General features: G+C 52.5%; 1 protein-coding gene across 1 annotated transcript; it reads left to right on the top strand.

The window, feature by feature from the left end:
- On the top strand, positions 1-11,130 carry CEP68 (centrosomal protein 68). The gene is made up of 7 exons (XM_087774122.1): positions 1-17; positions 4,294-4,722; positions 5,231-6,685; positions 8,038-8,160; positions 8,399-8,495; positions 9,391-9,546; positions 10,689-11,130. Exons 2-7 carry the CDS (start codon positions 4,339-4,341, stop codon positions 10,718-10,720), a joined length of 2,247 nt encoding a protein of 748 aa, XP_087630248.1. The 5' UTR covers positions 1-17; positions 4,294-4,338; the 3' UTR covers positions 10,721-11,130.
- Positions 11,131-12,474: the final 1,344 nt, after the last annotated feature.

Genomic DNA, 12,474 nt, shown 5'->3' with positions numbered 1-12,474 from the left:
GCGGCGGCCGCCGCTCGGTAGGTGCGGGCCGGGCCGGGGCCGGGGGCGGTGGCGGTGGCGGTCCCGGTCCCGGTCCCGGTGGTCCCGGTCCCCGGGGGTGGCGGGGGGGGACCGAGGGGCAGCTCCGGGTGCTGCCGTGGCCGCTCGGGGGTCCCGGGGGGCGGCAGCGGGGGGGGAAGCGGGCGGCTTTGGCGTTGGAAGCCCGGCCCCGTTACCCGTGGCGCGTTGCATCCCTGTCTCCAGCAGTTCAGGGCCCCCCCGGGGTGCGGCGCCTCCTCGGCTTTATCGCCTTTATTTCTTATTTTCTTGGTTAATCTGCCACTTTTTCAGCTGCGGAAGGGCTTTTTGGGGCAGAAAGCGTGCGAGCAGAGGAGCAAAAAAATATCAAAACTCGGATCCCGCAGGCCTAAAGGGCAAGAGCGGTCGTTTTTTTCCCCAAAAACAACAAAAAAAAAACCCTCCCCAGCAAAACCAGTGCTGGTGGGAGACAGAAACTCTGTCGGTGTCAGCTGCCCCCCTTGGTCCACCAGCCAAGCGATACCCAGGGGCGGGGGGACGTCGCCCGCTGGGACAGAGCCCTCGTTGTCTGCTGGGCTTCGCGCGGCTCCTTGGCAGGCGGCTTGCTTCTGGCGGCGTGAAAAAGTCCAGGGATCGCTTTTCTTGAGACATCCCCGTGGACCTTGCCCTGTTGAAATGAATGAAACAGCCGCCATCTTCATCTGTTATCTAAAAAATACCCAGTTGCAGGTACCGTCCCCGTGCCGCCCCTGTCGCCGGTGAGACAATTGAGGGCTCGGGTGTAGCCGGGATTTCTGGCTGTTTTCCTGTGGTTTTAAGGTCAGTGGAAAGTCTCCGCCGTCCCTAAAGCTGTGGTCCTACGTCCCTCTTCAGAGCTGTGTCAGTCCTGCCCGAGGATTTGGGCATGCTTCTTCCCGTCGTGAGGGTTAATCTTGATGTGTCGCCGCCACCTGACCTCTGAATTTTTGCAGTTTTGTTGGAAAATGGTGAGAAACCTTCTTTTCTAGATGCTCTTGTAGTTGGGAGTTGCACTTAGCGGCATTAGCGTTTTCAGTCTGTTTTGAAACACTGCTTTTTGCCTGGTCGTTCTGCGTACGGGATGTGTGCGACTTCCCCAGCTGGTTTGCATCCAAGTATGGTCGGATGTCCAGCTCCCCCCTGAAATTAATTTAAGTTAGAGACTTTTGAAAATGCAGCATAATCTCTGGTGGCCCTTGGAATATCCTTACAAAGTCTGAAATAAGCAGATCTACTCTGGCTCGTGTGTATTGGCAGGTTTCCTGGTTTCTCTTTAGCTTCCAGTTAGCTTCTGGAGATTTAATGAACCTGTGAACCAGCACTTGCTCTTTTTTTAAAGACTGATGGCATCATAGAAATGTATATCACTGCGTGCTGCGTCCATAAGATCAACACATAGTCTTGAAAGTTCAGAATAGTTCAACCTTTGCGCTCCTGCACACAGTTACAAAAATAACAGATGGGTTGTGACGTATCTTTTTTTTGAATGTTGCTTGACACATGCTTTTCAGATTTAAGGTCAAGCTTATATATGTTTTTTATAGTTGTTTTTACTGGGCTGACTGACACATGACTCAAGCCACTAAATCTGATGGATTTGATGATGTTCAACATCACTTTGAATTTAATGTGGCATCTTCTTAAAAATAAAGAGGTACCGAGCTTGATCATTAATTACTGCACATCCAGTTTAAAACTTTAAAGTCTGCTTTGATGCCTTGTTAAGCTTTTCTTATTTTTATATGTTTTAAAATCGCTACCGAACAACAGAACTTATTGTCGAGGCATTTATGTCCTAAGCTATGGGTGTCCAGCGCCCTCCTCTCTGTTAAGATTTATATTTACTGAATCATTTTTGGATGTACAGCGCTGCCGGTATGCGCAAGGAGGGATTAGAGCCGGTGAGATGTCCGTTCATGTCGTGATAATAAGTGACGTTCTCTGCTGAATCATCTGCTGCTCGTCACAGAGGAAAGTGCCCAAAATGGTGAATTTGAAGCAGGTTGTGTGGCTCTGAAATGGATCCTGGAATTTAATATATGGTACCCTTATGATTTGTCACCCCAGTGGCTTTTTGCTCGTTAGGTTTTGGTGGGAAGAGGAGGAATCCAACCAGCGAGCATCGTTTCTCCTTGCGGCCAAGGCCCTGGCTTTCAAAGCCGGTAAACAAATATGTCTCGGGATTTTCTGGGCATTTAAATCACTTGTAAGTTGGATTTGGTATTTGGTTCGCTAATACGTGCTCGCCTGACTGTCTAAACAAAACTAATTCAGAGGGACTGAACGGGAGTCGGTGAAGGCTGGCAGGTAACGGGGCTGCCTCCTGGGGCTCGGCAGACCTCTGGCCTTAAAAATCTGCGTGATGGATACGTGAAGAAATCGCACACACGCTGTGTGGGAAACACACGTGGCTGCCTGAGTGGTTTGGGTTACTCTTTCTGCTAGCATCAGAAATCTACCTTCTGTTAAACAAGACACACATGCTTACCTATATTTTAATGATATGTTGTTGTATAACATATAGGGAATTTAGCAGGGGTAGGTTTATCGATGACGTTTATTGCAATTACCAAGCCTTTTTATTTGGATATACAACCTTTTTGGAGGGAAAAAGAGAGCAATACTGTCCATTTTAGGATAACATGATGTCTGTAGGGTTGTATTTGGTAGCGACCTAAGCGATCAAGTGGGTGAGTCCAGGTGCCGGCAGAGGGACACGGCTTGCATGGAGGGCTGAGAGAGCCCCGGCCTTACGCTCTCGGCAGCTGCTGTCGTGCTGAATATAGCTGCCCGGCAGTTGCACAGGCTCTCGGGGAGGGGGAAGGCAGCTGCGGTGCCTGCTGCGGGTTGTGCCGGGGATTCGGTCTCCCCTGGAGACCCGGCGCGTCCCCCCGCTGCTCTTTGTTCACGTGCATGGGCTCTGCCCGTGGGAAAACCCCCGTCGCCGGAGGGGTGGATCATAAAACGAGGTCGCGACAAAAGAGTTGATGGAGGGTGTGAGTATCAGCCTGTTTCCCGCTTCCAAGTATTGTTTGGGAATACTTTCTTTCCTCCTCTTCTTTTATTTCTTTTTAAGTTGAGTTTGCTGTTGATGCTCCCTTGGCTGGCCTCTCCATCGCTAGCCTGGCAATAGCTGGGTGAGTACCGGCAAAACCACTCTGCTGGTGTTTTCCTAATGCCAGTGCCCTGGTTCGGGCTGGAGTTGCTGGAAGAGGCTTTGGTATTCCCGGGGCTCTGAGGATGCCTGCCTGCGACCGAGCGGCGCACAGCCGATGTGTGGGGATTTTGGCAGCGCTCGTTTCGATGCCCTGCGGGGAGCCCACAAGGTGTCATTTGTGTTGAGAGTATTTTTGGGTCCTGCTAGCTTGGTGAATGCAAGCAGAGGCGCCGGGCTGTGGCTGGTGTTCACAAAACAAGGTCTTTTGTGTGCTATATTCAGTCGCTTTGATTTGGGTCGTTGGTTGTCCCGCTGCAGCTCCTCGCCCGAGTCCAGCGCGGGCAGCGAGAGGGTGGTGGTGGAGCATCTCCGTGCGTGGAGCACCTGGGGCTCAGGCTTTGAGAAAAATATCTCGTGTTAGAAGGATTTGCAGCAAAGTGCAATGGGCTTGGCTGTGCAGCACACTTGAAAATGTGTCATCGCTTGAGCAAGTATTTCCATTAATTTCACAAAGAGTTAATGTCATGAATTGAGGTAGAAGCTGCAGAGCTAAGCACCAGGTTTGGGTTTTACAGTCTCCTACCTCCCCCTGTATTTTTTTATATATATACATCTCACTTCTGGATGGCTTCCATTTCAAGGTTTTGAGTTTGCCTCTTAAAAAACACTCAGCTTTCCACTCCAACGGCCTTCAGGGCTCAGCCACGCTAACAGGTGCTTTACGTCCTAGTTAATGATGTCTCATTTGGGCTCAGTAACCTCATGGTGCACAAATTGTTTGTGAGATTGGCCATTGATTCAGGAGACAGTTGCACCGTGCCAGCAAGGTATAAAGCACAGGTTTCTTCTTAGAGCGGCCAGAGCTGTAATTAGATTTTCCCTGTGTGTCACGTCCTTGAAACCAGAAAACACTGCTCAGACACAAAGGCTCGTGTGCTCTTTCCTCTGTCCCACTTGATACACCGAGATGCTATTTTATGGTTTTTGGGGTCTGACCCAAACGTGCTTAAGCTCTTCACTATCAGCCATACCCCGTTTCTTTACTTGGCTGGAGATGAGGGGGACGGCGAGTTGCTGCCACCATGTGTTGTGTATTTCAGAGAGCCCAAGGCTCGGCATCGTCTTGCGGAAGAAGTTCTGTCCCGATGGCCGTAGATGTGGGAAAATCACTTTCTGAAGCCTCACTGAGCGGGAAGGCCGAGGGCGATGGTAGGTGGGACTGTGCAGAGGTGGAGACGGACTACCCGGAGCTAGCGGACAGCCTGCGGCAGCTTTTAGGGGCAGAGGAAGCCAAGCCCTGCCCGCAAGGGACAGAGAGCGAGGCAATGAGTGGATGCAGTCGCTTGGCTACTGGTGTTACCCAGGGAGGCTCGAGCTACCGTCAAGAACTGTCTTCAGCATCTGCATCCAGATTTCCCAGAGCAAGAGCAAGCCTCTCGGAGACGGAGACGTTAATTTATAGAGCTGCCAATGGCGATGATGTGCCTCGTCATTTTAGCCACCGGTTCCTCTCCTCAGAAGAGCAGCAGGTGAGAGGGTTGTACGTACGGGTGTTGCTGCGTCACCGGGAGGTCCCAGGCGAGGTGGGGATTTGTTGGTCTGGGCTGTCCTAGCAAGGGCTTTCCATCTCCTGCAGCCCGAGTGTGCCCACCCCAGCCCCGTGCTACGCCGTGCGGTGGGGAAGGGCTTGGGCTCCAACACCTGAGCTGTTGCCTCCATTCTCTATTGCTGCCACGGAGCTGGGAAGTCACTCAGGACGAGGCTCCTTAAATAAGTACCTCTTGCTGCTGAATGATTCGTGCAGCTTCCCAGGCCATCGGGATGCCTTTCCTTAAAAACAAGCCCCGCTCCGGGCAGCTGCATGCCGTCCCGCAGACAGAACAGAGTTCCCCTCTCAGCCTCTCCTCACAGTGGGTCCAGGGCTGGGCTTTTATCTCCATGTCCCGGCACAAAGGAGCCTTTTGTCTGGATGCTGTGCTTCATTTTATGCGCCTCTCTCTCTCTCCCTTCCCTTCCCCCCCCCCCGTCCTCGAGCAGGTGAAGGCATCGGACTGTTGGGAGCCGGCGTCCAGCCCTCCCAGCCAGCGCAGCTCTGCAGAGGAGAGCATCCTTGCTGGTGACTGCCGCGACACCTGTGCCGGCTGGCGGAGCCGAAGGCTGGGAGCTCAATCCCCATTTTCCTCCACCCCAGAGCTCCTGCGGCCCCAAACCCCCCCCAGCCCCAAGAGCGCCAAGCAGAGCCGCTCCGCATCAAGCTTCTCCACTCTGTCTTTAGAAGAAAATGGCCTCTCCAAAGAGCCGTCCCGAAGCTTGTTGGCCAGCATGGACGTGCCTTCTCCTGTGGCCACCGCTGGCCGGGACCTGTGCTGTCGGTGGGGTGCGGCAGAAGGCAGGGCGCTGCGGGCGCCCAAGCCCTTCAGTCCTCTGCTTGATGACCGCACCACCGAGGAGCGCATCAAAGAGATGTCGTCCTACCAAGCCGATTACTGGGCCTGTGCCATACCAGATTCGTTGCCCCCATCTCCGGACCGTCACTCGCCCCACTGGAACCCCAATAAAGAGTACGAGGACTTGCTGGATTATGCTTATCCGCTGAAGCCAAGATACAAGCTGGGAAAGATGCCAGAGCCTTTCCTCCACGACTCAGGAATAGGTTTGGACAGTTTTTCTCTTTCCCCCGAGGGCACGTTGAGGTCCACCAGCATCTATGGCCGAGGTGGGCAGGCTCGGGGAAGCGGAGAAAATGGACGTCGGAGGTTCGTGCCCTCTGCAGAGAGGTTCTCCACCCTGGGGCCTGGAAAAAGAGGCTGCTCAGGAGCTGGCTCGTACTGTGAACCTTTACCTATTGCAAAAGCGTCCTTCGCAAAGAGCGCTTCCTCGCGTCCTTCTAGAGGTTTTGCTAAGGATGTAACGACAGAGTCAGCTGGGCTGGGTTCATTTGGCCTCCCTGCTGTGGATGGCAGAAGCTGGTGTACCAGAGGGAGCCCCTTTCCAAACTACAAAGGGCAGGTGAAAAGCGCAGATAGGTTTTTACCTACAACACGGGTGCTCCCCCTGAGGAAAGAGTGGGAGGGTGATGAAGAATTTCTCTCCCTGCCTCCGAGACTGCAGGAGCTGGAAAGGCTGGCTCAGTTTTTGTCCGATCTTTCCTTAACTATAAGGATGCCCAGGCACGACCGCCATAACCTTCCACGTCACAGCAACGGCAGGCAGCCCCTTTCGTCCGAGTTGGCTCCTTTCGGAGAAGCGTGTGGCAGGGACAAAAGAGGGAATATTGAGGCTTATGCTGGACTGTGGCACCACTGCAGCTCTCGAAAGCCCAGCTGGGAAAACACGGAATCGTGTGGCCAGATCCATAGGGATCCTCTGCGGGGGCTTCATCTACCGACCGGTCTCAGGGACACATTGGATGGGACGTACCTAAATGAACCACGGGTCAAGGGGCATCTGAAGAAGAGCCAGCAGAGCGAGTCCCTTGCCCAGTGCATTAAGGTAGGCTGAGACCAGAAATAAAGTTTATTATGGGAATATCTTGCATAAAACGTGCCTGTATTTATGGCACAATTAATTAAGGCTTCCCCTTCTGCATGATGTTCGGTGCCTGGCAGCTGGTAGTAATTTATGCAGGGAGGCTCACCGGAGCAGATAATTTCTTCTGATGGAGCAAGAGCCCATCTCGCTTTTCCGGGGCTCAGCATCACAAGGCTAGGCTCGGTGGAAACGTGGCACTCGGCTTCCCCCGGCCCGTCCGTCCTGCAGCACTGGGAAGATGTGAGAGCCGTGGTCAGGGCTGGACCAGCGTGAAATCTGGCGTTCGCTGCCTGCCCCATCGCTCTGGCTATTTAATGCGGCATGGCTGGCCTTGCTCTTCAGCCCAGGCTCACTCATCTTCCCTGGGCTGGGTCCTTCTTAAGGGTATAATAAGGCCAGGCAGAACTGGTGGGGTTTCTCTGAAGAGTTTCCTGATTATCTTGTGAATTTTTATTTTTTGGGCGAGTGATGCTTCATGGCCATCCTGCCACTGGTGCTTTGCTCCCCGCCTTCTCCTCCATCTTCCTCCCCAGCCCCAGGATGAATTTGGAAGTGATGCTGGGCTGTTTGCAAGAGAGTAATTATTATCATGCACACAGCTGCAAACACCAGTGCAACTCATTCCCCCCTCTTGTATGGGAATAACTGCTGATTGATTTAAAAGGGTCAGCATTAGGGTGTATCTGTCATCCCAAATCGTGGTGCCAGGGAGAGGCAGCTCAGCTTTATAGCAAAACTCCAACTCCCGAGGAGCAGGAGCAGGGCTGGAGTCTGGTTTCGGTGAGAGCGGAGGCCCCTGGGTTTCATGCAGCATCTTGCAAAAATAATCCCTTACCAAGGCACTTTAAAAATAAATGAAAGCACTTAATTGAACGAGACGATCCCTTGGGGAAAAACAACTGCAAATTAACTGCATGGCTCCAGTGAGGAGGAGGGTGTCTCTGCGGCTGGGAGGTGGCGGAGGCAAACCCCTTCCTTCAGCCTGGGTGCCGCTGGCTTCCAACACCTCTCCATAGCAGCCATTTTATGGTGACCCTCAATTCTTGCCACACAGTGGGTTTCGGGTGCGTTTAGGGTGCGTTTAGGGGTTTAATTTGCTTTTTGCCTTTTTTTTTTTTTTTTCTGTCGACCTTTGGTTTCCCAAGCTTAGGGATGTTTGTGTGCTGAGAGGAGGCGGATGCCGCCGGCCCCGCAGCGGGAGAGCAGGAGGGAGCAGGTGTCTGGAACACCTCTGGCTCTCCTGTTGCTGTCCCTGCTGTATCTTTGTTGCAGAAATAGATAAGTAACCCCTTTTGTTGTGCTTCGTTAAGTAGATGTTTTGCTGCCAGCTGGAAGAGCTAATTCGCTGGCTGTACAACGTGGCGGACATCACCGACAGCTGGGTCCCAGCCTCGCCGAACGCCGAGAGTGTGAAGGAGTCGCTGCACCGCTACGTGGTAGGTATCGCTGCTGGCTTTCCTGACCCCTCTTTGGTGCTGCGGGAAGCCAGCAGCACAAAGCTAGACACCGCTGGCACGGTCCAGGTGGGTGATGCAGGGTGCATCAGGTGTGCAAAGCCGAATCTGGGAATGCTGGGAACCTTCTGAGGGGAAACTGCTCCCCGGGCAACCTGCCACAGCTGTGTCTCCCAAAAAAACCTTCTAAGCAGCGTTCCTCTTCTCCTTCCCTTCCCAGGAGTTCAGGAAAGACGTGGCCGACCACCGGAGCCTGACGGAGAGCGTGCTGGAGAGGGGAGAAGCTCTCCTCGACTGCATGGCATCGAATTCGCCAGGTGAGGAGGAGCGCTTGAGCAGGGCTGGTCATGGACAGAGCCAGTGATGCTGGCCATAGCGCCTGCCCCCCAAAATCCCTGGCCCCATATGTCTGTGGGGTTTGGGGAAGCAGTGGGCAGAGTTTGCCATTCAGCAGCTGTATGGGAACAGAAAGGGTTTTACGCCCCCGTTGCTGTCCGGAGACTTGGAGGTGAGGTGACTTGGAGGTTTGAAGCGATGACCCCTGAGTATTTTCAGCTGCACCGTGCCTTGCACTGTGCCATCCGTCATGGGTGACGGAGGTGTTTCTGCCCCTTATGTGTTAGGTTTTTAATCTCCCTTCTTAGGTTTTTATCTGAACCGCAGCATGGCCGGCTCCCACTGGGCTGTGGGACGCCGTCAGCCTGCAGCTGGGAGGTGATGCTTTTGTCCAGTGCAGGAGGAGGTGATTCACACACCCCGCTTGCACTCGGTGCATCCCGGGACGGGTGTCGGCAGCCGATCTGGGGAGACGGCCCAGCCTGGCTGGTGGTGTGGCACGTGTGGGGCAGTCACTGCGGTGACGTGGTGCAGCCTGCACAAGGGATTTCTAACGGGCGAGCTGCATCTGCGGTCACCAAAGGGGCTTCAGGCGTCGAGTGCTGCATTATGAATGGGCTTTCTTACACAGTCCCGAACGTTTCCTTTGGGAGCCCCTATTTCTGTATCTTCTCTCTTAACTGGGAGTCTCCCAGGTCATTTTCCATCCCCTCCAAACTCTGCATCACCGCTTGGATGGGATGAAGATCAGCTTATTGATTTCTAACGCTCGCTTTCCTTCAAAAGTCTGTCTGGGCGAGTGGAACTCTCTTATTGCTCTTACAGACATTGAATTGTCATGTTACCACCACCCCCATCATATGTTTTGTTTTCCAGCTCTGAAAGACACGCTGGGTTTGATTGCAAAACAGTCAGAAGAGCTGGAAACCCACGCAGAGCACCTGTACGAGTCCGTTCTAGCTGCTGCGGGTCCCGTGCGGGGGCGAGGACGGGACGGAGGACGAGGGGGTGCAGCAGACGGCTGCTCAGTGGGTAAGCAGGGGGGCAAACCAGCCTTTCTGTGGCGGGGGGAGATGGAGGGAAGCGTAGGAAGATAAAAACTTAAATTAGCAAGCACTATACAGTAGGCTTTATTACTGTTTCTTTTAATCTGATGTTTGGAAAGCCTAAAAGGAGAAGAAAGCAAGGGCCATCTCAAAATGGATGCCCCATCGCCTTTAAACATGTCAGGGGAAGAGCAGTGTGTCGGTCAACCAGCTGATGAAACCCAAGAGCGTGATGAGAGCGATGGCAGCTCCTCGGAGGGAGCCGGCAGGCAGGTCACTGCCAGTCAGGGTGGAGGGGACGGCAGCAGCCCGGCACAGACAGCTGCTCTACCGAAATCACTCGGACAGCAGAGGGAAGATGGGAAAGGGGTATTATTTTTTGTTTGGTTGGTTGTTTTTCCTCTTTTTTTTTTTCCCTCAAAGAAAAATTCTGCTTGCAGTGCCATGGTGGGGAAGGGAAGCAAGTGAATTCAGGTGTAAAAATATGGGCTAGAAAACTTGTTTGCTGATTTCTTGAACATCTTCCTTCAAATAACACTGCAGAGACAAAAACGTGGTTCAGAAGGGCACGGCAGGAGTGCTCGTGTAAAGGGGTGGAGGGGCGCGGGGTGGTTGAGGGCAGTCGTGGCAGCGTAAATGGGGGCCGCTGCCTACTGCCGCGTCCCTCAGCCGCCCACGCTGTGACTGGGAATCCCTATAAAGCCGCGTCTGTACAAACCGGTCACAGGCGCTGGCAAGGGGCCAGGTCCATGGGCGCAGGAAGGCTCTTAGCAGCTTCTGAGCAGCTAGCGGTAGGAATTTAGGCCCGGCAGGATAACCTTTGGCCCCTCACCGCCCTCCTACCCCTGTTAGCCCGTTGATTCCCCCATGGCCCACGCCACGGCACGCCTTAAAATCTGGAGTTGGAAAGGGGACAAGTATTTCCAGCGCTTTAGAGGAGAATAACAATCTCTTAAGTAGTTTGGTTTATGTGTGTTTTTTTTTTTTAAATTGCTAAATATACATAACTATCTCCTATACGCTACCGAGCATATGTGGAGGTGATTTAAGTATAGCATGGGGTTTTTGGGGCGTTGGTTGGATTGCAGCCAAAGCGCAGTAGCCAACTTTTACTCTATTTCATTTCAGGTGCTGCCTCTCTCCGACCCGGGCTGCGTTAGCCAGCCTCGGGATGGCCGAGAAGAACCGCAGCAAGCACCAACCCACCTCTTGCAGCGATGCCAAACACGGATGATCACGGTGCTCGGAGTTAGCCAGCCCGGGCTGAGTTCAGTTTAGTGGGTTTTTTTAACTGTGGCGTGAGAAAGGCAAGCTGTACCGCAGTTATTTGGCTACCGGGATGCCTACTTAAGAGTGCTGACTACGGTGGGGAGTTTTGTGAGTGAGGCATGTACAGCTGACCCTTTTCTTTTTTCTGGTTTGTGTTTTTTTTAATGTAGCTTTCCTTTTTTTTATGGAAGTGGCCTGTTCCACGTGTTAGCAAAATGTCAGGAACACGCTGTTTTTTTTTAACTGAGTAATCCATAGTGTGCCGTGCAACTCACTTCTAAGTAAAGCCGTGTGATTTTAATAGCTGTGTTCTCATGTTTTGTTTATGCTCTTCAAAAATAGGTGCTAGAAGCCAAGAAATAGCAACTCCTCCTGGTTTCCTCCTGGTTCTCGGGAGCAAACTGAACTCGTTTATAATTACCATTCCCTGCTGAAGCACAGCCCATTTAACTTTCAGTTTTCTTATGCCTAAAGAGTCAATGTGCTATATGAATCGTGATAAAATAATAAACAGGTGAGTACACTCGGGGAAGAACCAGGTTACATCTAAGCCGCCGTTACCTGCCGTAGCTGCGTTAGTGCTGTGCTGGTTTCCCTGGGTGAAGAGTTGTGCCTTTCCCCCCTCGCAGCTCGCGCAGTTCATCGCTGCTCACAAAACACTCCTAAAGGGTTTCCAGCCCCTTTCTGCGCCAGAAAAGGGCGTCTCTGAAGCAGCGTGAAGGTAAGTGGCCAAAAAGTTACAGCCAACTACAGAATGTGGGTACTTGGCTTTAATTAACCTTTAAACTAAACGGCGACCATCGTGTTCCTGTGCAGAATACATCATTTCCTCCCATTCTTGCGACCAGAACAAAGTGAAGTTTCTGTACTGCGCAAGTAGAAGGCGAAAGCATAGCTAAACTGAAGCAAATAATCCACTAGGTTTTGTGTTTGGGGTTTTTTTTTTATACTCTTCCATCTTCCACCTCCTCCGCCTGAAGGACAAATTTTTTTATTGCCAAGTTGCAGGTAGCAATTCGTAGATCCAAATAAGTTCAACAAAAAGGCGCAAGCAAAGGGTTCCAGCGGGACTGGTCTCACGGGCTTTACCGACACCAGGCCCCCTACCCACAGGCACTCGGGGTGCTGCTTAAACACAGCCGGCAGCGCGGGCCTTACGTGCAAGGAGAGGCTACTGCTGCCTGTTGGCTACCACTTGTAAGTCTTAAGCCTGACCCATTACATCAAAGGTGTTTAATATCTCAGCACGCAGGGAAGAGTGCCCTCCTCCAGGATTTTTAGGCCTGCTCTGCCCTCTTCTGCCCCCCTCCAGCCCGACAGCCGCAGGCTCTAGCACTGAACAGCACCAGCACAGCAACACAGTAATGACTTGGGGGGGAAATAACCACCAAACAACTGGTGCAGCCCAAGTTGGTTTTGCAATGCTTTTATTACTGTATATATTAACATTGGTTTGGATAGTATGTAGCAGGCATCTTGACATTGAAGTTCATTTGTGCACTTCTCTGAAGGGAAGATGTTTTACCCTCGACACACCTCCTTCTGGTTGGCTTCCTGAGCTCAGCGGCACTCGCTACTCCTACTGCTCCCGCTCTCGAGGAGGAGCCAGTCACAGTCTAGAATGAATTATACCAACAAGCACATC

This window comes from Nipponia nippon, unplaced genomic scaffold (assembly GCF_047370975.1).
Source record: "Nipponia nippon isolate SJK-2023a ecotype South Korea unplaced genomic scaffold, ASM4737097v1 scaffold_4, whole genome shotgun sequence".
Taxonomy (NCBI): domain Eukaryota; kingdom Metazoa; phylum Chordata; class Aves; order Pelecaniformes; family Threskiornithidae; genus Nipponia; species Nipponia nippon.
Note: the sequence above shows the minus strand (reverse complement) of the source record. Positions and strands in the feature narration are given on the sequence as shown.

What these genes read in the sequence shown, in the direction of transcription:
- CEP68 (XM_087774122.1), top strand. Translation starts at nt 4,339, where the DNA reads ATGGCCGTAGATGTGGGAAAATCACTTTCTGAAGCCTCACTGAGCGGG. An exon ending in CCCTTGCCCAGTGCATTAAG is followed by an intron (nt 6,686 to 8,037) that starts GTAGGCTGAGAC and finishes TTCGTTAAGTAG; the next exon opens with ATGTTTTGCTGCCAGCTGGA. An exon ending in AGCAGACGGCTGCTCAGTGG is followed by an intron (nt 9,547 to 10,688) that starts GTAAGCAGGGGG and finishes ATTTCATTTCAG; the next exon opens with GTGCTGCCTCTCTCCGACCC.